Genomic DNA, 23,953 nt, shown 5'->3' with positions numbered 1-23,953 from the left:
CCTCAAGACCAATACTGACATGTTGCTGGTGGTTACCACCAAAACCAGACCCCTGTGAACACTCCTGTTGGGTGGTGGATGGAGGGCAAACACCCTCAAGACCCATCGGGCTGGTGGCTTTGCCAGACAATCAGGCTGGGCCCCCATGGCACCACCATGTGCCTTGGGCTTGCAGTGGTGGCGACCACCAGTTTTTGCTCCGGCTGCAGGTAGGGACCTGCTGCAGGGTGGCTCACCCCACCGAACTGTGAGCAGCACTGCTGGAAGGGAGGGGGAAAACGTCAAAATGCTTACTGTAGGGCATGGCTGCAAGCCTGTGGATTTTAAGCTCTTCCCAGGACATTTAGCTCTTAAAAAAATAAAATAAAGTAAATGGTGCCTTATGTGGTACTGCGCTCCTTTGTAGCGAACAAGAAAGAGGTTTGCCAGCTATCTCTACCTTCTACAGCAAATCGTCTCCAATCAAATGATAACATCCTAGAGAGGTAAAAAATTTGATACTTGACTTTCAGCGTTCATTTCACCGATGATTTTTAGTTTTTTATAGGAAAGGAAATTAAATGGGGAAAAAATTGGCCTATGCTAATTCACCAGTTAAACTCACAGAAGAGTGCAAAAGATAAGGTTCCCATAGCAATTGGAAAAGGTACTGCGCGGCACAGATGAGGCCTGATTTTCCCACTTACTTTTAGTGCTGGCAGTTTATCTCCACACAGCATGGGGACAAGCAATTACTTGGAAGGTGGAACAAGGGAAAGGAGCCTGTGGCACCCGTGATTCTCTTTAATGGCAATTCTCCTGCAAGGTGCGATACGGCACTATTGCAAGGCAGCTCCACACGACCGTGCGTGCCCTGGGTTACAGTAAGGTTCCCAGGGAGATCCTGCTGCTGGCTTTTCCTCTGGTTTTAACCGCGAAATCCTGATAGGCATTCAGGTGGGCTTTGGCACTAAGCGTTAGGGCCACGCATGCGATGTCCCAGCCTCTGCAGGACAGGGCTGCATGGCACCGCACCGAATGCTGCATCCCTGTGAAATCTCTCCCATTCACGACCACCCGTGCAATGAGACACCGTTAATTCAACGCAATCTGCTGCCAATGAACCCATTTATTTATTAATTATCCCTTTATCTTGCCTGAGTTTATGACTGTTGTGCCCAATTTTGCCTGCCTTTTCCCCTGAGTGGTCACCAGTAGAGCCGAGGCAGCACAATCCTTCTCTGCCCCTCACCCCAAAGCTGCTCTGCAGCGCAGAATCAGGCCCATCGACTCCTTCAATTAATTCCTCTATAAGATGCCCCAGCAGTGCAGTTAAATTTGTGGGCGTGCAGTCCCTGGGGTCTCATTTCTCTCTGTTGTGCTGCAGCTCATTTTTAACCAAACTGCTCTGGGACTTTGCCTTCGCTCCATGATTTTTCTGAGAGAACTAAGACTCAGCTGTTTCACTCTCAGGTGCATGTTCACTGGGCCGTGTGGGTTTGACTGAGAGCACATCCCGTGGATAGCTATCCCTCATCCCTTTCCCACCCTGCACCTGCCATAAGATCCATCATCAGTAACTGTGGTTGCATCCAGCGCCCTGTCACTCGTCCCTTTCAGCAAGAGCCGAAGCTGTAACTGCTCACACTGCAGCCTCCTTTCATCATTGCCTGTGATACATTACTGGCTCCCTCTCCCTCCTATGTAGGTGACCTAGCAATATACTTTCCTTTGTCATCCTCACGCTTCTTATGTACTTCTGAGCCCACTCACTTATTTCCTGTGCTAACGCCCCATCGTTTTGTGCCTTTGCATCCCTAACTTTGCTCCCGCACACCTTTATTCTCTGCTCTCTCTCACCACTGTGGTTTCCTTTCCTCCTCCCAACATCACTGCTTCTTTTTTTTTTTTCTTTTCTTTCCTTTTTTCTTTTTTTTTTTTTTGTTAACAGATTACTTTTTTTTACATTTATTTTCCCCCCAGCCAGTGTCAGTACTGGAGGACACCTCTGACAAAAGCGTGTTGCTCCCTGTCCAGCTGCCAGCGGGGAGAGTTGTCCGTAGGGTGTCCTGGAGCTGGAAGGAGAGATGTCCCTGGTGTCTCAGACGTGAAGGAGAGAAGGGAAGAGCCCAGGAGAGAAAAGAAACTACTTCAGGAAGGAGAGAGAGCGAATCAAGCCGGAGCACGAAGCCGACATCCCCAGTGCCTCAGAAGTGCGTTTCTCTCTCTGTGATGCTGAGCACCTCCTGGACTGGAGGGGACTGCTCCTTGCGCTCTGGTTCAGGCAGACACGCCGTGTGCTTCTTCACCTGCGGCAGGTCCTCTGCTGGGGAAATCAGCTGCATGAGCCGCTGTGGAGGGGAAATCTCTGTTAATTGAGCTGATAAACAAAGTGACACCAAACAGTGATCTGCAACCACTGCTGGGGGCAAAGGCGTCCAGAGAGCTAATGCATGCAGCTCCCACTCCTCTCCTGCTGAATGGCCATGGATGGGAGAGGAAGGAGGGAAGGCTTTCTTTAGCTGCTTGCAGCAAAAAATATTCCACCCCTGGGCTCAGACCCTTCCTGTGGACTGACACCTGACATACAGGGCCTCACAGATGTACTTGTTGGCAGAAAGGCGCTAGTTATTACCCCACAGACATTCTTCTATGGCCACAGGGAAAAAAAAAAAAAAAAAGTAAAGCCCAATACTGTTTCCCTATGCCGAGTAGCCCTGCTTCCCTTTGAGTTTGGTGGGGACTGGGATATGATGTCCCTGCTGAGTACCCACAGCCACAGCTACTTGTCCCTTCGTGAGCTGTTCAGGCCACGGTACGCTCCTTCCTTGCAAAGCACATCAAAAGCAGAGCAGGCAACTCATCCATGACCCATTTGATTAATTTCAGTGCTTCCACTCACTGTGAAGTGCCTGCCAGGATTCAGGATTTCAGTCATTTATTCAGAAGTATTTGCCCCATGATTTATGAAACCAGCCTTGGCCTGGAGCTACTCTATCAGCAGCTCATTGCAAGTTTTCAGTGCTTGGGACTTGAGCTGTCTTAATCAGACACATTTAAAAACAACATTTGTGTTTCTTGATCAGTCAAGTGTAACAAGGGGAATCAGTTTGTTGCAGCAACTGATCATAATTACCAATTAAATGCTTGCTTTCAGTGAAAGGTTTGCAATATTCAGTTAAAAGGCACCGTACCTGGAAGCAGCTGTATCGGGAAATTAATTCAATACATTTGTGGGGCATGACTGGAAAAATGGAACAGGTATATTTTGAGAAAACTTGTTTACAAAACAGGAGCAAATATTCTGGGAGGTGTCATGCGGTTGGCTTTGATTCTCCCCTGAATCAGCCCGAGCTTGGCAGCTGATTCCTTCCTGCATGCCTCAAGCACATCCTCGAAAGTTTCTTCATAATAATGTAACTGAGAAGTCCCTGGAAATTACAGCTAATATAATTCAAACCAGGGCAAATAGAAAAACCCTCAGTCTGAAATTGGCCAAATCAATTCCTTGGATGTGCTGTAACATAAGCATTAGCACCACTTACAGCTGCATTTCAGCCCAAAGGCTCAAAGCACTTTGCAACAGGTGAGAAATATTACCTATTTAGCGAGCGGGACATTTGGGCAATTACTTCACAGACATCTCCACGTTCTTATACAGACATGTAAAAGTTCTGAGCTGTGGGGAGTCAGACATGGTGCTAGCCACGACTTCCTAGACAGTCTTCCTAGCATGAGGCCAAGGGGTCTACAGTGAAAGAGAGCAGGCTTGGCCATGGCATAGGGCAGACCTCTACAGACCTGTGAGCATCTCCTCTTTAATAACCCGTGTGCAATTTCTTCAGAGAAAATAACACAGCTCTCACCCAGCACTAAAAGGGGAGCAGGGGAAGGGATGAGAAGTAAAGGCAAAACAGATCCTGGTTTTGTACCAGGTGTGCACTAGTGTGAGTCTCCAAGAGAGACCCTCCAAGCCCCACAAGTTGTCAGCAATAGCTATAGGACACTCTGGGGAAAAGCCACCTTCTCAGTGGAGAAATGTGCTAAGTTTATCTTCCCTGGTGCCCTTGCCATGCGCCGTCATGGGGAAGCAGCAGCAATTCACCCAGCAACCACCATCTCAGTACCTGCTTCAGAGGTCCCTTGGTTCGCAGGAGGATGAAGATGGCATAGAAAGGAATGCAGACCATGGAGGAGAGTGCCATCATCCAGCCCAGCACGTAGCCCCAGGTTGGGTACACGTAGGTGTTGTTGTACTTCAGGGGTGTGTACTTGATCAGGGAGAACAGGAAGACAGCCTGAGGAGCAGAGAACAGACATAGCCAGAGGACAGGGAACAGAGCCAGACGGCAGTCTGGTCACCCTACAAGTGCCAGGTGGCAATGAGTGTGCTGCCTTGCATGGCCTGGCACATGCTTGCTGCAGCAAGGCAGGGCTTGGTGCCTGCTGACTGCACGTGGGGTCAGCTCACAGCCAGGTCCAGGCTTCACAGCAGTGCAAAGCCTTCAGGCTCCCTGTGTGCAACCTATGCGAGGCTGGCAGCAGCTCTGAGAGTCCATGAGCACTGAGATGGCATTTTAGACATATCAAGGTCAGGAATTGTTGTTTTCCCTCTCAGAAGCCCTCCAGAAGTACCGTGCGAGCCCAGATTGATACCTCTTGGGGGTCTCTAGCCACAGAGCTCTCAGATTATTTGGGCTGGATCAGACTTGCTTTGAGGATTCCCCCAATATTCAAGTCTTAGTGGAGTCCAAGGACAGGGGACCAGAAATATTTTCTAAACTGTGGGTATACGTCTTGTCTATGTCCCCACTGAGGTCAAAGAAAGCAGCTCGCAAGATCAAGCACAGGAGCAGAATTTGCCTCAGAAAACATGTAGACACCTGTGGGGCAAAACTGGACATACTCAAAACAGGCAAGAACTTGTCTGACTTAGGGTCTCCTTGATTTTAAAACACAGTTGTCACAGAAGTTTTCAAAGATATTTAATAATATGGAAAGCAAATGGCCATAAAAACACATTTCTGAGTCATTGGAGGTCACAGGAACACAGGCTGAAGTGAGTATTTCAGAATAGGGTAATACTCACCAGCTTTTTATTCAAAATTTGACCAAACCTCTTCAAACTTTGAGTGTGCATTTTCTTTTGCCTGCGCAGTAAACAAATGGCTCTTCAGGCTTAATTAATTTTCCAGGCAAAAGATAAAGCTTTACAAAGGAAACAAGTTGCCACCTCAGCTATGGATAAGCTTGTGCTTCTCCATAGTGGTTTGATAAAATTACACAGCACCTTGAAAACAAATCAGAGAATGCAGGGACCCAGAATAACATGTCGTGTTGTGGTACTTGCACATACTCACCAAGCACAGGCCCGGGGTGATGACCAGCCAGCATATCTTGATCAAGGGCCATGGCCGGAAACCAATCATGTCCTCAATGTTATCGTAGAAGCGGTTGGCTCCTTCACCACCGGCCAGCATGGAGACAAAGTCAGAGGTGAGGAGGTGAGATCATTGCTCTTCCCTTTGATCACTACTCACTTCAGATCCCAACCTTCTCTGTCCTCAATATCTCTTCCTGGCAAAACACATAGCTATCCTAGTGAAATAACAGCTGACAAGCTTTGCTGGCATTCAGAAAGCCCATCTGTGGCTATATGCAGATGGAAGTTTTTAACTTCAGCCATAACTTTTTGGAAAGTTTTGAGTTACACTGTGGTGTCTGATCTCTTCTTTCTCTCCTTAGCTTCACTCGCTAGATTACGTTGTCCATAATAGTCTGCACCCAACTGAACTTTATGATACACCAAAGAGGGATGTACCTCTAAAGATCATCTAAAAGTCCTTCAGCTGATGAGACCCTGTCCATTAACTCTTCCCAACGCAAAGCATAAATTGAATATGTATGCAATAGTATGCAGAGGAAAAAACACAATGCAAATGGGTTTCAGCAGAGCTTGTAGGCTAGGATATCTTCAAGGCATAAGATCCTTACATTGGCCAAAAAGAGAAGCAAAAGGAAGAAGAATCAAAAAGTCATTCATAAGATGCCCTATCATCTTCCTAACTACTAGAAGTACTATGTGAGACAGCCTTAGATTAAATAGGGTAACAATATGGGACAAAATGCTCAAACTAACCTCTCCAGAGAAAGGGTTACCACTTAAGTATCTCTGGGATGAAATAACATTTATCTTACTGATGTTTTATCACAGTGCTTAGCTGATAAAGAAAGGCCTTTAGGGTTGTTTGAAATCAAGGCCATGCCACATTTCCCACATACAAGTGTGGTGAGACCATGCTTCTTTGCATCTTGACAGCAGAAGACTGGGAAAAATATGCCCAGAGGACATGCCACACCTGCAGGTGCTTAGGGTTTGCTGGGTTTTATTTGGGGTTTTCTGTCCTAGAATTAAGCCCCAGTATTATGATTCCTTTATGTGAGTTCTACAAAAGCACATTATGTATGCTTTTCTTTTCTGTAATTCTTTGTGTAATTTTCTGTATCCCATGACTAATGTTTGCAGGAAAGGCCTGTTAAAACCAGCCTTTTGAAGTACTTAGGATGGGGAGGAGCAGATTCTTCGAATACCTCATGGCTCCCATCTTGAGTTGGCAAGTTAACAAGTAGCCTCGAGCAAAAACAAGCTGTGGCATATCAGGGGACGCGCAGGCTCGTGTGGGAGCAGAGCCTACATCAGAGAACAGAACCCTAAAACTTCCAAGCGGTAAATCCCATGAGGCTTCAGATAGCATTTCTGAAAATATATTGGGGATGAAAGGGAGATGGTATAAACACGTGTTCTGCCAAAAAGCTGAAATCTTCCACAGGGTGGAAAAAAAGGAGCGCATGATAAATGATTCGACTTGCAGTTTACAGTCTGAGCACAGTGCAGTTCTTATACCACAGTGTTTCCACAGAAACACACCGTGATGTCAGAGACACGATGGATAAATTCATTTACACTGGTGGCTGAAGTCAGTTCCACTGCAAATTTGGAGCTAGTGAAAGAGACAGAGTGATCCAGGAAACACCAAGGTATCGGACCAAAAGAAAGACACACAGACATCCATCCCCCACCAAGGAAACAACACAAGCCTTACACCATTAGCTGCTGCGTGCCTCCACCCATCCTTATCCCTGTTCCCTGTAGTATAGCCATCAGGTCCTGTGTTTCCACGGCCACTGTGGCAGTCAGGAGGTGAAGTGGTGAAAGACAAAGGGCCCTGACAAGAATGGCCTCAGAGAGTATATGAACAGGAGGTTTTACGTGTTCTGCATCTCACAGGCACATGAAGAGGTAATCAAGCTTAAGAAGTCATCAGTTCAATTACTCAGCATTGGCTTTTTGAGCAAACTAGAAGCTGGAGGCCATGTGCAGTCCCTCTTCCTTCCCAGCGCATGAGAAGGATTAGATAAAGCTCCAGAAGGAGAATCCTTAAGCCTCCTCAAAGATACTGCTGCTGGATTGAACAAAGATGTTTGCTGTTATCCCCATTATCCCAAGACAAGGGAGCTGCTGTGCAGGCTCAGGGCAGCTGTCCGTGCACACCGGTATCACTTCTTTTGTGCTGACCAGTCCTACATGCTTTCACAGATGCTGCAGTCTTCCTGGCAACTCATTTTATTTTGCTACATAAATTTGTTGGAATAAATTTCATATTAACCCAACTGTAGATTTGCTTATATGCTTATATTTTGTCCTTGTGGAACCCTTCTCGTTTTAAGTAGCTTAAAACAACTGCAACTGATACCCAAACTGAAAGAGACTAAGATTTTTTTTTTCTTCCACATCCAGAAATGTTGAGTTTCATAGATCAATAATATGTTCTGGGAAATATTTCTCAATACAATCTGTTCAAATTTTTAGTTTGGAACATACAAAAAAAGTCCCCCCTTTTAAATCTTTTATCCAAAGCTGCATTTATTTGCATTCATGTGTATTGAATTTCATGCACAGGATGTCAATAGGTGATGTCCTTGGCTCCGTACCATAAAGCTAAGCTTGTATTTGCTCCCTCGCTGTCCCAAACCTGCAGCGCCCACCCCTGCACCAAACCTGTGTGCAATGCCAGCAGCAGAGGTGTTGGGGCACTGCAGGAACAACACACTCTTTGGGCACAGATACTTTTAAGGAGCCCTTGTCCATAAACAAGCACGTAAGGCTGCCTGTAGCAGGTGCACCTGAGAGGATAAAGCACGCCCTGCGAGTGCAAGCCCGATGGGCAGGATCCAGCCAGGAGGAGCCTGCTGCTGTTGGTAGCCACACTGCATGTGTGTAAGAGAGCCAGAGAAAGATTTATGCCAGCAGGGCACAGATTCACCCTGGGGCCACCCACAGGTACCTGCTAGCCTCAGTTTGCTCTAGCTTTGTAAACAGTCCTGATGGTTTCAGCCCCATCTCTCTTGCAGCGATGGAGGCCCTCCCTTTCTCCTGCTGATCCTAATGTGCACACTGTGACTGCCTGGAAAACGTCCTCCCCACATCACATTTCCATGGTATCATGCTGCAAACCCCAGCGAGCAAAAAGTGTGCTTGATTGTATGAAGGCTGTCTCTCCCAAAACGGAAGGGACAGAGGTGTGTGGGGGAAACCAAACCACCTCCAGCACCTCCCTGCAGGTGGGATGCCTGAGATCCTTGCCCGGGCAGAGGGTGATACGTGAGGAAAGCCTCGGATCTCAGTGAGAGCATCTGCCTGGCAGCAGGGGGAAGCTGCCAAGCGGTGGGTGGCTGGCGTATGTGCTGGGAGAGGGGAAACTCAGAGCGCGTATTTGTGTTAGCAGAAACGCTGTAATTCTTCACAGTGTAAGCAAGAGGCTCGGTCCTGCCAAATCTGAGGCAGGGAAAAAAGCAGTGGCTGGCACTAGGCACATCTTTTCCACTAAGATGGCCCACCTCAGCCTGCCGACTATTTCTCAGCCCAGAACCAGGCCTGTGTAATGGCTACTTTCCATGAGGAGCGGGGCAGCAGGATGCACAAACTGCACTGTAAGCTTCATGTAACTCAGTGTGCTGATAGTGGAGCCCTGTCATGCATGGACAGGAATGTCTCCTTCTCCCTGGAAATCCCATGGGGGATGTATAGACACTGACTTTAAATTTAAACCTGGCCAGGATCTGGCACTGCAAGCCCTCAGGTGAGCTTCCCCTGTAGGACATCTCACTGAAATAAATCTCTCCTACAGACCTGCCTTTCTTACAGACCTGCCTTTCTTGCTTCCCTGGGAGGTCAAGCACAAGCAGCTGGACCTGCTCGCATTTCAGTTAGAGGGGAGCCCATCCAGACAAGAAATTGGCTATTGCTGTATATAAAGTGTTTGGAGAACCCGAGAACCACTTCATCAGCTACTGAACTATGGCCACTGCAACCTCGGTAAAGCTGCAGGTGGTGAAGAGTGCAAAGAGGGGCTGACTGTTCACTGTCTCTTCTAAAGTAAGATCCAGGTGGCACCAAATAAAACTAGCAGGTGGCAGGTTCAAAACAAGCAAAAGTTAGTGACTCCTCATGCAACACCACACCAAGCCATAGAGCTCCTTGCTATGGGGTTTTGTGGGTGATAAATGCTTGTCTGACCCAACTGGAAAAAATCACAGAAGTGAAATAAATAGAAAGATTTTACTTCTGGCTCTAGAAATCCCTTAGGCAGTAGTTGTTAGAAGCTGCAAGAATATTCCCAGAAAGAATCATTTCCTGTTGGAAAACTCCACGGCTATACTCTTTTCCAAGCACAGGTTTCTGACCATCAAAAGAGGTATGGTATGGTGCTTGTGCCTGCAGAAGCCTGCCCTTGGTTTCCTTCTGATAGTTCGTGGAGCTCAGACTAATCCTGCTCCTGCATGGTCTAGTTACAGCTCCCTGAGAGCCAAGTCCCACCTGTTTCTATGAATGCCATCACAGCCCATGCAAACAAGAAACAAGCATCGTCACAGATGTGACACATAGCAAGTCTGCATGCCAGCACTTGGTGTGAAATGAACCGGCAGGACTAGACCAAAGGCCCAGGATAGGGAGACTGAGACAGGCTGAAGAGCAGCAATCACTCTTCTGCAACTGATTTTCTAACTCAAAGGAAAGCTGGGGAGAGAAGAAAAGATACACAAGATGAGGAAGCTTCAGGGATGGAAAATTCATACTCCAAATGTGGAGCAGCTAAAAAAATGTTGTAAGGAAACACACTGGAAAACAGACAAAAAAGAGGAACATTGCAGCATTTCTTTGCCCCCTAAGGGAGTGGATGGATCTTTTCTATCCACCTCCACTTCTTCACTCCCAGTCCTTGCCTTGAGATGGAGCAACACAGGCTTTTGTCTTCTACTTACCGTACACCCATCCTATACAGATGACTTCAAAAATGGCCACGAAGAGCAGGCAGGTGCCACTGGCAGCGTAGTAATCAAAGAGCTGGAAGATGTACATCCCGCCCTGCGAAAGAGGGAGAGAAGAGGGAGTCGTGTCAGGTTTCTATGCCCATAGGAGTGGAAACCGTTTTGTTGTTGGTTTTGTTTCATTTTGGTTTGGTTTGTTTGTTTATTAACCACATAGCAAGCGACCAGCATCATTCCAAAATACGATGTGACAGTGCAAATCTCTGCACCTAAGAAATTGGGATCTGGAGGATTAGGATATTCAGACACCGTATTTTATCTCTATTCATCTTTATGCATTGCTCAAGGTCCAAGCAGCACGATGACAGAAGCACACCCCTCCCCTGCTGCCCCTGCCTACGGGCTGAGCCTTCTCACTTGCTGTCGGCTACCTCTGAGGCAGCTCAGTGGACTCCTCCCTCATATTTTCATGTGTTTTCTCAAAGAGAAAGCTGCTCTGTTAGAAATCAAACAGATGTTTCCAACAGTGCTGGAGGACTCCAGACACTGCCAGAGCAGCAGAAGAGCGAACCCTTCATCCCAATGTCCTGCAGCGATGGGCGTAGGCACTTCGGTGCGAGGGGGCACACAAAAGTCGTGGGATCCCTGAACCCAGCTTCACAGTCCAAGCTCTCTTGATCGCAGTGGGAGCTGCCTTCAGCAAATCTTGAGCCAGGATCCCGTTGGAGGATCGCTCAGCGATGGCTAAGAGGCTTAGCAGGAATTAGCTGTCACCACGCAGCGGGTGGGGGCAGCGCGGAGGAGGGCTGAGCCCCCTGCCCACGCGTGTGGTGTGCAGGCGCAGCACAGCACCACATTTTGTGGACAAACACCACATCTGTAGTATCAACACTGCATCAACACTGCTGCCTCTGGTCCAAGGATGACAGGCTCTCTCCTGGCCCAGGGAAGGGGGTGATGCAGCCATTACCCCATCTTTCCCTCCTGCTGCCTTGTTCCTTGTGGAAAGTAGCCAGCAAATGCCTGCTGATCAGCCTCTACACGTGAACAGTGCTCGTTTTAGCAAGCTGGTATTTGCACAGGGCTGTGCGTCAGGCAGCCTCGCGGGGCTGCAGGACTGTCGCTGTGGCAGGCTGGGCTCTGTGGCTCTGTATCGGTGTAGGAGCATCACACTGGCTGGGAGAGACACCAGCTAATGCATCAGAAATTAAGGATAAATAACAGCATCAAAGACAAGCCTGCTGCCTCTAAGTGCTCCTCCAGAGCAGTCTAGCAGGGCTTCTGGTGCTTTGTTGTAACCCAGCTCCACCTTTCTTACCTCAGTGACCAGCAGCAGGCCCAGCAGGTAGCAAATGACCGCAATGGTCAGGATCAGCAGCTCCCGACGCCCCTTCTTCCGAAACACGGCCGGGAACATGTCAATGAGAGCTGTCACCATGCTTTCCACACAGACGAACTGCAGGAGAAGGCAGGTCAGAAAGCCCAGTGTCTCTCCTTCCCCAGGCACATGCAGATGCAGCCCTTGAGCAGGGTGAGGAAGCATCTGAGATGGCACCAGCAAGTGCTGGGACAGAAGGGAGCTCCCCTTGCCACTGTGAAGCACAGGGAGCCAGGACACATGAGAAATGGAGGTGTGAGACCTCATTCTTCATGTTCAGGGGTTGAGGTGCTGCAAAGTGGAGCCTGAGCAGAGCGTCCTGCCTGGCAGCCATGCTGGGACACCCTCCTGTCCCCTCCAACCAGCACACAAAGACTGCACATGGCCCCACCAGGGTTTCTTCCTGCAGTACCAGGGGTACAGGAAAGTAAGAGATGGGCCCAGTGCTGAGGGGAGCACACAGGGGATTGCTCCAGTGAGATGCAGGCAGTGGAAAATAGCACCATTCCCATTTGCAGCTCAGGATGCAGCTGGGACAACCTCTCCTTTGAGAAGAACGATGCCACCACATGTAGCCACTGGCCGTGGCTCTGAGCACCCACAGCGTGGAAGTGCTGTGGCCAGTGTGGGGATGTATGTGAGGTATTAGCAAAGCACACACCACCTCGTCCTTTTCCATGGCTGTCAGGAGGTGCTCAGTGTGGTTACAAGTATTTTGGGAGTTAGACATGGAGAAGCTGTTTGCTGTACCTGGCTGTCCAGTCCCAAGAAGATCAACATGAGGAAGAACAAGCAGGACCAGAGCTGAGACACGGGCATCATCGTTACTGCTGTGGGGTATGCTATGAAAGCCAGCCCAGGACCTGGCAACAGACAATAGCATGACCATGAGCTCCCTCCGTGCTGGCTTTCTCTTCAGAAAGGCCCCCACTGCCCTCCTCAGGCTCTGAAGCCTCCCGGGAAAACCCACCTGATTCAGCCACTTCTGCGATGGGCACACCCTGCTCTCGAGCCATGAAGCCCAGCACGGAGAAAATGGCAAAGCCAGCCACGAAGCTGGTGGCACTGTTCAGGAAGCAGAGCATGAAGCAGTCCCTGTGGGAGGAGAGCAGAGAGAGCATCGTTCCCCTCTGCACCTAAGCACAAAGCACCTGAGATACTAGAGGAAGATACTAGAGGAAGGTGTCAGCACACTGCTCCACTGGTGACAGATACATTTTGAGGAGCCGTGGGGAAGTAATAATTGCCTGCCAGCAGCCACAGCAGCACCTATTTGGGAAGGGATGAAGAGGAGAGGTGATTGATGTCTCCATCCAGAGTACTATTAAATTTTCCATCCATGCTGGAGCAATACTTGAAGGAATAGCAGAGCTCCAGCTCCTTGGAGCTCTGGGGATGTGTCAGAAATGGTCCTGATGGCTTCACTGAGCTTCATGTCAGGCCATGGAGAAAACAATCCAAGGGCAAGGAGGAGGCCAGACAGGCTCAATTAATCTCCTTGATAGGATCAAAATGCCACTGGTAGTGCATTACCCTGCTGCTAGTAAAGCACTGGAGACAGAGGGCCCAGCAATCATCATCTTTGTACCATCTCCCCTGCCCAGCAAGTGACAGCAGAGCTGGCCACGCAACCTACCATTCGCTCACCCTGTCAAAACAGCCCGTGGTGTCTCCACGCTGGCTGGACACATTCTCCACTTCCATTCTTCCTCCTCCAATCCCTCCCATTTCCAAGCTGACTCATGCAAGGGAGCACTTCTAAAACAATTTTCTGGGTTTTCTGTGTTCCCATAGCCCCTCTCCATCCCTGTGCTGTGTTGTCTGCAGCTTCCAAACTCCGAGCACCTCCTCATGCAAAAGAGAACGACCCAAGGTCTCCCCTGTGGACGGAGCCTTCCTCAGGTGCAGCAAATTTCCAGAAGGCTGCCAGAAGCCCAGGCTCCCCTTACCTGTAGCAGTTGTTGGTATATTTGTTGTAGCTGCCCAGAGCTGTGAGGCACCCCTGGCAAATGGCATAGGAGAAGAGGATCTGAGTGCCTGCATCCATCCAGACCTGGAACAGAGAAGGGCAGTGATCTCCAGACCTGGCAACAAAATTAAACAAGTGGCTGTGCCCTGTCTGGCAACAACCCCTCCATCAGGGCAGAACAAACAGATTTCAGGTTTGAGGGGTGCCCTGGCATTGCATGGGAAAACTGAGTGGGCTCGTCCACCTCTGCTCCAGCCCTCTGCCCTGTGGAGGGTCCCTTGCTGCCCTGGTGCATTGCAGGGTGAACCTGGCCCTGCCCGAGCTGCAAGGTAGCAGGCAGGAAGGAAAACAGCCCACCTCTTTGTTTGTCTGTGCGCTCCCCCTTGCTCTCTTTTCCCTCTAAGCAGCCTCCAGCTGCAAACAGGCAGGCAGCTGCAATTTGGCAGCCTTCAGAAAATCCCAGCCTGGGCGCTTGCACTTAAATCCGCTTGAATCTTTAGCAGATACACACATACATGGGAGCCCTTTAGGCATGGGCACACGCGCACGTCCTCCTTTACACCCAAACTTCACACTCTGCCTAAAATCAGCAGCAGAATCCCTCACCCCTGCCGCACTGCCTTGCAGCAGCCTAGAAAGACCATGTCAGCTTTGGTTAGCTTTTAAAAGACAGGGAGGCTTTCTCTGAATAAGCTCTGGCCATGAATAAAACACATTCAGCCCCCGTCGCCCCCCTGTTATTTATTTTGATATTAAAATGCCATTTATGTTCAGCTGGCTCTCGCGCTCGGCGCACTGCAGATTTTGTATTGACAACACATAATTGCATCTGAAAGCCATTTGGGGGAAGACAGTGTGTTTGGCAGCTGGTTTGGGAGCAGTTGGGGCTTCGGCCATCTGGGAAGATGCGGGAGGTAAGCTGGGACTGTGGGCTAAGCATATTGCTTGGCAGCCGCCATGAGAAAATTTGGTGGTGGAATAATTAGCAGCGGCGGTGTTTAAATGCTCTTCTCGAGGGCGGGGGGGCTGCACTGACACCTCCCGGGGATGGCACAGGCATGTGGGGCATTGCTGAGCCCATTGGGAACGGGAGGCAGCCTGCTGAGGCAGAGAGAAGACACCAGGGGCTCCTTGGAGAGGGGTCTGCAGCCCCCAAGGGTGCTGCCCAGCTGGGACAGGGGAAGCGAACCCACTGCCCGGCTCCAGCATGCACTGTCAGCGTGCAACGGGTCTCAGGAGGGCCCTGTCCTTGCCAAACAACGCTCTAAGAGGACCAGAAGAAATGAGAAGTGGTAAATTGTTTTCACCCCACCTTTCCCTAATTATTTGTCTTTAAGAACCAGCAGGACCATCTGCTCCGCGCTGAATATTTCATGCGCTGTGCTGCTTTCGCCCAGCCCGTGAGTGGAAACGACCCACGTGCTGTGCGCCCGAGCAGAAAGGCTGTGCTGGATGGGGGGCAGACCCTTCTCGGCTCCTTGCAGAGGTCTGAAGGTCTCCCTTCAGGGCAGACAGCCAGATGCTCACGCAGCAGCAGCCCCAAGGGCCCGCGCCCACCCACCTGCGGGTCTGCCAGCCTGGAGATGTCCGGCTTCAGGTAGAAGATGATCCCCTCGGCAGCACCCGGCAGCGTGACTCCCCGCACCAGCAGGATGATCAGCATCACGTAGGGGAAGGTGGCGGTGAAGTACACGACCTGTGGACGTGAGGAAACCACAGGGGAGATGGTCAGCGGGGATGGGGTGCAGGTATCGGCTCCTCTCATCTGCAGCCCCCACCCTACACACCAGCCTTGGCTCTGCCATCGGCCTTAGCTGCTACTGCTAACGTAGTCGTGTGGTAGGGAAGGGATTAATCAAGGTTAGATCTCAGCAGTGGCTTAGTTAATCTGCATTTTGTTCCTCACCCAAGGCTGTGCCACTGGTTGCTCTTGCTATTTTCTCCTTCCAGCCATCATCATTTCCCTGCTCTCAAGCTGTTCTCTTCATCTTTCTAGAGCTGCAAAAGAAACCTGGGTCTCCTCCTGTCACGGAGTTTTAATGAGGAGTTATTAAAATGATCCCATTCCCAGCAAGGGCTTTCCAAATTAAATAGCAACTTTTTGTGTCCAATTTGAGACACCTCATTTCCAGAGGATGCTTATGTGTTTCCCTCACCACTTCTGAGCTCACAGGTAAAAAATGGGAGCGCCAAGAACCTCAAAGCCTTTCAAGGAGACATGGACCATTGCTCATGTAAAGCTTTCTTTCACGTCTTCTTGCGTGTGAGGTGAACAAATATTAAATCAGAATTAATCATCTCTAATCCATTGACTAGCTTGACATTTTTGTTTGTTTGTTTGTTTGCAAAATATCCACGAGCAAGCTGCAACTTCCTAACAGGTATTCATTACTAAAATTCATCCAAGTAATACGCAGGCTTGTTTACTCTATGGATTTGTAGTGAGGGGTTTAAAACAAAGTTGCTGCTGCTTAATGATTGTTGGTCAAATAAGTCACAGTGTGTGGCACTCATACTGTTCCCTTACTGAAGCAGAATATGAGCACTTTTGGCACAAGTATGAAAATCTACCTTCAGAAATCAATTCTGCGGGGCATTTATACACATCATCTGGATGCATAAGGAAAGGAAATATGGAAAAAGTACAAGGCTGGGCAAAATGCATGAAAGGAACAGGCTTTTAATGAAAATGAGTCTTCGTGGAGTTGAACACAATTATTTTCCAGAGGTCACCATTGTTTCTTTAAGCTCAGACTCCTTAAGTCACAGAAGCACAGACACAAGGGTCTGGAAGGGTTATCAGATCCGTGCAGCCTGGCAGTCAACCACGGCATCCTGTTTACTCTGCAACTGGTGAACAAAATTATGGACATAGAGCTTCTGGTACCTCCCCACTGCCTATCCTACTACGCTGTCAGTGAGGAAAAGGAAGAAAGGAGCTGAATTTTTTGACAGTGCCCCTGCAATCTCAATATGACTACCTGCAGAGGAGACAACTACCCTGTCTGGCCTGAGGCATGCCTTAGGACAGAGAAACCCACCCTGTGTTACTGCATCATGCCCATAACATCTAGCTATTAAAAAGTAGGTCCTGTATCCCAAAACCTGTGATGGAAAAGTCCCCTGTGGTCCCAGGAAAAGCATTACAGCTACTCACTGCGCTCACTGTTTCCTCTCACCTTCTGGGCTGCCTGCTGAAACCAATTGGCCCAGCCAGCCCAAATGAACTTCTTCAGCCTTCTCCCACAGGGCAAGGCCATATCTCCAGAGGAGAGACTAGGGGGGAAGAGGTCTGAGAGCTCAAGGGAACCTGGGACAACTCGATGACACTTCCATGCACATCAAACAGCCTTTCAGACCCATCCTCTCAGTATCAGAATGGTATCTCTTGTGAAGAGGGCACTGTCATCTCCAGACCAGCTTACAAGGAGCATCAGAGATTTAAGATTTAATGCAGAGCACCCCCTCGCCCCACAGATGAGGAACCTGGCTCCTCCTCCTTCGGAAGTGGTGGAGAGCAGGTCACCATCAGCAAGAGGCACTGGCAGTCTAGGAGAAACCTAGCCAGCAGAGCAAGCTCTATTCTTGCCCTGTTAAAATAGGTGCCTTGTGTGGTTTGAAGGTGGGAAGGGGGATTTGACACTGAAACGTGGGTGTTCAGTACTACAGGGCATATCTGCCAATATTAGGGGTAGTGATTTGGAGGAAGAAGGCTGCTGAAAAAATTGGTTCCCCTCCCTTTGCTCCTGAGACATCCCCTGGCCACCCACAGGACTAAACCCTTAGTTAATAACCTACCCATCCCACCACACCTCCAGGAAGCAAGGAGGTCCCAAACAAGTTGAGGCCATAGCAGCATCCCTAACGCCCACCCCAAGGCACACCACACTCATCCACCCCAAAAGGACAACCAGTTCACCTGACCTATGAGATCAACACCAGCAGGGCTCCAGCCTCACTAGCAGTATGCACAAAGTGACCTGCTGAGCCAAAACCCACAGGGCCGGAGAGAATAAAAGGAGAGCACAAAGACATCCCTCCCACCCCATTATTTTGCAGGATGAAGGAGCAGGAGAGATTCACAATCTCTTCATTGAGATGGTTACAGGCAGAAGCTTGTCTATTTTGCTTAAGTGTTTAATTATTGCCGGGGATAGGAAGCTTAACGCTGAAGAAGACCTAGTCAAAAATGAAGTTTTAGGTTTGACCTCGGTGCTGTCACCTGCCTCTACTTCATGAAAAGGGGAAAGAGATTGGGAAAGAAATGTAAGATGGATACAAGGAGGCTTATGGACCAGGAGGACAGTCTCTGTTCCTACTTTGCCTGTGGACTTGACCCCTTTCCAGATGCAGAAGTAGCAGATGATCCACGCCAGCAGGAGACACAGAGCCAGCTCCCAGCGCACAGTGCCCAGTTTGTGAATACCATCCGTGAGCCCCAGGACTCGCTTCCTGCCGGTGTCCGGGGACAGGGAGAGAAACATTAACACCCCAGATCCCATTAATACATACAGACCTCTGCCACATTACCCCCATCAAGAGACTTAGCAGATTGTCCACAACACCTCACCTCTGTGCCCTGTGCTGGCTGCAAAGGACTAAGGGCACTCACCCCTCTCAGAGGTGCTTTAAGGGCCATAGATGAAAAAATCCCTGCTGAGGCTGAGCCTCTGGCACCCCCTCCCTTCTGAGACCTTCCTCAGCTCAGTGAGAAGCAGCAGCATGGTTCTGTGGCCATTTCAGCCTCTCTGGGATGCAGCAAGGAGCCCCTCTGGGACACTATCTGCCCTGATGCACGACCCCTCTTTCAGAGGTGTATTATGGCATGCAGAGGTGTTTTATGGCTTCCAGGCACATAGTCAGACCTCCCTGAGCAGCCTGATGGACCTCTTCTCTTTGGCACCAATAAATACATGGACAGAAGAAGTGAAATGGCACTTCTGTCCCTTTCTGTTTCACTGTTCAGTCTGCTCTGGCCTCTCGTGCTTGCCTGCCAAGGACAGCCTGCAGCACCCAACGCAAGCACACCCTTACAGCAAATCCTCATCCTCTTTTGGGGCTTCTTTTTCACCTGGGCACGTCAGTGCCAGAATGTGTGCACGTTGCTGCTCAGTGCAAGCAGCCTCTGGGTTGCGTCTAGTCCTCATGCCCCTGGGATCTGTGATGACCTCCTTGGCAGCTCCATGCATTGTGCTCCCCTGGGTCTGACCCATGGCATCTCACTTGGCCTTGCTGGAAACCTCCCACCCTGGGGTATTCCTACAGCTTCAGCCTTTGGATGAGAGTGGAGCCTGAATTAAGGGAAAGTGATCACATACTCCCAAAACTCAACCACTGGGGAGGTGGCGTTCGCAGGCATGGTCCTGTTGTCCAAGCTGGATTTATTCAGAAAGTCCACACAGAGATCTACCAAAAGAAAAGGAAGCCAATGAGCCAGAGAAATTCTCCAAGGCTCCTCCATGAGGGATGCTCCTTCCCCTCTGTACCCTAACCCTCATGCTGACTGCACACAGACTCTTCACTCCATGCTATTGAGCATCTCATTAAACCCTTGTATCTCATTAAGCATCTCATGAAGGACTGGCTCTCCCCAGCTGCAAGTTCCAGTCCAGGAGTAGCCAGAGAGAGGAAGGAGAGAAGGGAAGGGGAGAGCAATTCCTAGCCAAAGGGAAAACAGATGGCTGCAAGATGTAGATTATTGTGGGATAACCACTACAAGTAGCCAGGATACAAAATCCCATTCACCTCCTGAACTACACATCACCTGCTATGCACACATACAGGTATATGTTCACACATGCACCACAGCTGCCTTCGTGTCCTGCTAGCCCACCTCCAACTCTGTCACTTAGTGTAAAACTGCTAAAAACAGAGGACATGCCATGCATCCAAGAAATGCACCTCGTCATGCATTTGGCAAGCAAAAGATAATCCACAGGAAAACAGGAGAAGCCCAGCTGTGGCTGGGAAGCTTCTGCACGTGAAGCAAACATCTGTGGTTTCCTCACACCCAAACCATGCTGGGAGAGCTGAAGGAGTCAGATCCTCTATTGACAAGGCTGCTTACCTCTGCTGGGATGCAGGGGCAGAGGAAGCTGTGAGTGAATGGCCCATAGGGCGGGGAAGTTTAACACATCACAGAAATGAACCATCACAGCCCAGAGAAAAAGGGAGGGAACTAAACTGCTGCCAAAGCCCTTTCCAGCTTGGCTTTGCACTGAAAACAAAACAACCTGTTCAACTTGGTTAAAAAAAAAAAAAAAAAAAAAGGCCTATCAGGGCATCTGATCCATGAAGGTTGACTCACATGTACCCCATCTTCACAGCCCGAGTGCCTTGAACAAAACCAAAGCCAGGTTTTCACTGCTGGTCACAGTTTTGTGAACTGTGGCCAGCACAATGAGGTTAGACCAGAAGAAGAGTGCCTTAGGAGTTTTGTTTTCCTGGTTCCTGCACTGGGAGACTTGTACTGGCAAATCCTCCACGAGGGCCTGGACCAACTCAACCAAAAGCTGAGCGTGTGAAGGAAAACAGTTTGGTATGTGACAGCAGCTGCTCCAGTAGCTCTGAAGTAGCAGGGTAGCATAAGGCAATTGTGAGATAAATTGCTGTGCCAAAGCTAATGAAATGCTCCTGCATTGTGAGGAGGACACTAGATTGGCTTAAAAACCCTCCTGACCCACCTCTCTCACTTTCAAGAAAATGTGGGTTTTTCAGTGAAATCTCAATGACCAAAATATCTCCCTGCAGAAACAGTTTTGTCCCCTACTGCTAAACACAGGGACGGACCTGTCACTCCTGGCAGCTGCCCATGGTGAATGACGACAGCTGCCTTCACTGGAGGCCCTGGCCACAGAGCACCTCATGAGACCACTGGGCACCTCTCTGTGACACCCATATTACAACTACAAAACAATGCCAGAAACCATGACATTCATCTACAGCTAAAACATTTTTTAGACAAATAAAAAACATTTTCTACAAAATCCAGATAATCTGGGGGAATTGGGAAGGGGAGTCAGCTCAAAAGGCAAGTTTCCACCTGCTCCCACCAGAAGCCGTCCATAGGGAAGTGTACCTGAGTTCCAGGGGTTATTGCAGCTGGCCCATGGCAGCACTGAGGTGAAGGAGCTGAAGAGGTAGAAGAGTGCCCAGGACAGGATGATGATGTAGTAGATGTTCAGATAGGACTCAATGACTTGTGCAGAATATCCAAGCCCTGTGAAGGAAAGCAAAGGCTTTTGAGACAGATGCCAACCAGCTACGTGTCGAGCTTAGCCCCAGAAAAGACAGTCTGTGCTGTGGTAAGAGGGGCACAATGCCAACCACATGGGTCACTAGAGAACAGGATCAGACCTACCTCTGGGAAATGGAAAGGATTTTATGACCATTCATGAAGGCAGGAAACAGTGGTGGTATCTCTAAAACAGCTCTATGGTGGAACAGAGAGAGAAAACCCTCACAGGAAAAACCTACTGCAGGAAAAGCAGCTGTAGCCTTCAAAGTGAAGAAATGCAGGTGAGTTTCTTCCTTCTGGAAAGACTCAGGGAAAAAGAGTTCATAGTGCTGATGTGCACCATGCATAAAGCGTGGAGTTGGGGCAAAAGTGCAGATACTGCTGAGCTCCGGCCTCGGGTCCTACTTAGGCCTATCACTCACTGGGACACCAGAAAATTCATTGGGTCAGGAAGGCCAAATTCATCGGGTCAGGAAGCCCAAATTCGTCTGTTTAAAACTGGTTGTCAGCACTGAGCCAGCACCACTTGCCCTCAGTCACCTACAGGAGTCGTGGTATTGCTGCCCTGCACAGGCACCAGGAGAGAAAATGAGGCTGGTAGAGAGAGGATGCAAGGGGAAAATAAATTAAAAGAGGAAAAAAAAAATAAAATAAGGAGAAAAAAAAAAAAAAAGGAAAATAAGAAGGAGAAGAAGAACCAGAATAAGAAGATTTCCAAAAGAGGCTCTGAGTCACTACCTGCCAGAAAGTGCTGCCAGCAATTCCCGTAACTTGACTCACCTTCGAAGATGGGACAGATCTTCCTCCAGGCAGTCACCCCTCCCTGGCTGGTGTACTGCCCCAGCGCCGTCTCCAGGAGGAACAGGGGGATCCCGCAGGTGAAGAGGAAGATGAGGTAGGGGATGAGGAAGGCTCCTGCAGAGATGGGTGAGATGCTGCCTCAGGAAACTCTGTAAAACCTTACCCCACACACACCCCTTGCCAGGTACCTGTGGCCACAGTTGGAATCATCTAGATAAACACAAATATTTCTCTGAATTAACTGCGTGGCCCGTGCAAAAGAGCAAGGTCTCTAACTCCCTCATTTCTTGGAAAAATGACCTGTCTTGTGCTACCACGGTACTTTGGTGTTTGGTATTGGCCAGAACCCAGAGGTAGGGAGTAGCCAGGTGAGGGGAAGAGAAAAGACCACGCTGGAGGAGTTGTCCCTGGCGTCACTCGCCCACCTCCTGCTGGCTTTCAGCAGGAGCCAGGTAGAGCAGAAGGAGCCCTCGTTTCACATAACCACATTAGTTATGCCTGTCCCGGGAGTCACAGCAAAACTCCCACTTGCCCAGAGGATACGAACCTGGGGGATGGTGACATTTCCTGGTAAATAATAAATTTGCTGGGGTATAGATTTGCTTGAGACAAATTTCACATCAAATTTGACAAGTAGCTTGCACTGAAAGGATGGAAGCAGGGGGATGGCTAAAGAGCATCTTGCCATCATTTTCAAAATGAAAAAGTTTAACTTCTCTCTTAAATTTTTCATTACAATATAGAGAAACAGCTCAGGAGAAATTGGCCTGAAATGACCCTCGGATTAACTCTTGATGTAACAGAGAGGGAGAGAGAGCAGTTGTTTTCCCAGAAACAAAAGCCAACAAAATCACTGCAGCAAAAAAAGACAAACTAAAATAATATTAATAAAATAATAATGATAATTAATAACAATAATTAATAATAATTATTATTATTGTTATTTATTGTTGTTATTATTATTATTATGCCATGCTCAACTTTTTTTTTCCTTTTTCCTCTTCTTTTTGGTTACGCTGCCACCAGCACTTTTGTTGTTCTGCTCAAAACTGCTCCTGAGATCTCAGTCTCTCTGCTTTCCTCCCTTCTGTCATCTCTCAGACTTTCTCCCCATCGTTCTCCCACCCCCAGTGCCTGGGGAGCAGCGCTGGTGTGGGCAGCAGAGAGGAGGGCCCTTTCCTCAGCAGGACCAGGCTTTGTCCCCAGGCCCACTCCTCCCCTGCCAGCACAGCCATTCATGCTGAAATTCCTTCCCATGATGGATAATTAGCAATTAGGAACGTTTCCTCTTATTTTTAAGCCAGCAATGTTACAATAACAAGCAAAATCCAGATTTCCCCTAAACACAGCTGTGCTGTAGCTGCAGGGGACCTGGGGCTGGAGGCAGGGAGGCCAGCTCACAGCTTCCACCCAGGTTTGCAGAGCAGGGAGTGGGAACCGCCTTTGATAAACCAGGGGCAGCTGCTCCTGCGATGTTACAAGGCATCTGCATGCCAAATCTACAAGACAGCTTTATTATCCTGCACATGGATGAGCCCTTCAGCAGGTCCCGGACCCTCTCCTCTCACACTGTGTCTCAGAGCCTGATCCACTTTAGTCTCTGAGCAACGAGGGTCTTCTCACACCTCTACTGTCTTGTCTCCCTTAACCTTGCCAGGGTTGTTACCAGCTAAAACTCTGGTTGCAATCTCTTCCCCAGCTTTCTGCTCCACTGGAGGAGGCTCAACCCTGACCGAAGCCCCCAGAAATGAGCCTTCTTTCCTTATTAGTCTATGACTCCATAATGCTGAGCAATTAGATCAAACCTGAAAATGAAACCAGACACTTGGTTGCTTAACAAAAAGGTAGCACAACTGCTTTTATGGCATCTGTCTTTACAGCTTTATAACTGTTTCACTGCACCTGAAGGTGGAGAAAGGTGACAGGACGCCATTCTACAGTTTGGGAGCGGTAGAGCAGTTATAGATGGCAAATGCCCTTTTTTGCAACTTGGAGGACTTTACCAATGGTGAGAATATCTTTGAGTGGCATAGGAAAGACTGTGTATCATCCCACACTAGTTTGTTGGCCAACTAGTTCTCTGGAGCACCAGAGAGAGAAATGCACCTTCTGTTTTCTGCAATGGCAGTGTGTGAGTTGGGAGGGAAAGACTCTCCCATCCTAATCTTTCCAAAGCCTAGCCTTGATGACCTCTGAATCTCAGCATTAAATATTCCAGAATAGTTTAATTTATACATATGTATATATTGAATGGACATCT

General features: G+C 49.0%; 1 protein-coding gene across 1 annotated transcript in view; it reads right to left on the bottom strand.

Annotated features, from left to right (window-relative positions):
• Positions 1-1,090: 1,090 nt before the first annotated feature.
• The window catches only part of SLC6A12 (solute carrier family 6 member 12), a 31,720-nt gene continuing 8,857 nt past the window's right edge, over positions 1,091-23,953 (bottom strand). The window contains exons 3-15 of the mRNA XM_068661535.1: positions 21,673-21,807; positions 20,734-20,874; positions 18,974-19,061; positions 17,975-18,107; positions 15,217-15,351; positions 13,636-13,739; positions 12,657-12,781; positions 12,437-12,549; positions 11,627-11,764; positions 10,303-10,405; positions 5,340-5,440; positions 4,107-4,277; positions 1,091-2,330 (exon numbers count right to left, since the gene is read on the bottom strand). Of these exons, the coding sequence (XP_068517636.1) occupies positions 2,187-2,330; positions 4,107-4,277; positions 5,340-5,440; positions 10,303-10,405; positions 11,627-11,764; positions 12,437-12,549; positions 12,657-12,781; positions 13,636-13,739; positions 15,217-15,351; positions 17,975-18,107; positions 18,974-19,061; positions 20,734-20,874; positions 21,673-21,807 (1,631 nt within the window). The 3' untranslated portion in view covers positions 1,091-2,186. The remainder of the gene's footprint in view (positions 2,331-4,106; positions 4,278-5,339; positions 5,441-10,302; positions 10,406-11,626; positions 11,765-12,436; positions 12,550-12,656; positions 12,782-13,635; positions 13,740-15,216; positions 15,352-17,974; positions 18,108-18,973; positions 19,062-20,733; positions 20,875-21,672; positions 21,808-23,953) is intronic.

The sequence above is a fragment of the Anas acuta genome, chromosome 1, assembly GCF_963932015.1.
Source record: "Anas acuta chromosome 1, bAnaAcu1.1, whole genome shotgun sequence".
NCBI lineage: Eukaryota > Metazoa > Chordata > Aves > Anseriformes > Anatidae > Anas > Anas acuta.
The sequence above is the reverse complement of the archived record's forward strand: the minus strand, read 5'-3'. Positions and strand labels throughout refer to the sequence as shown.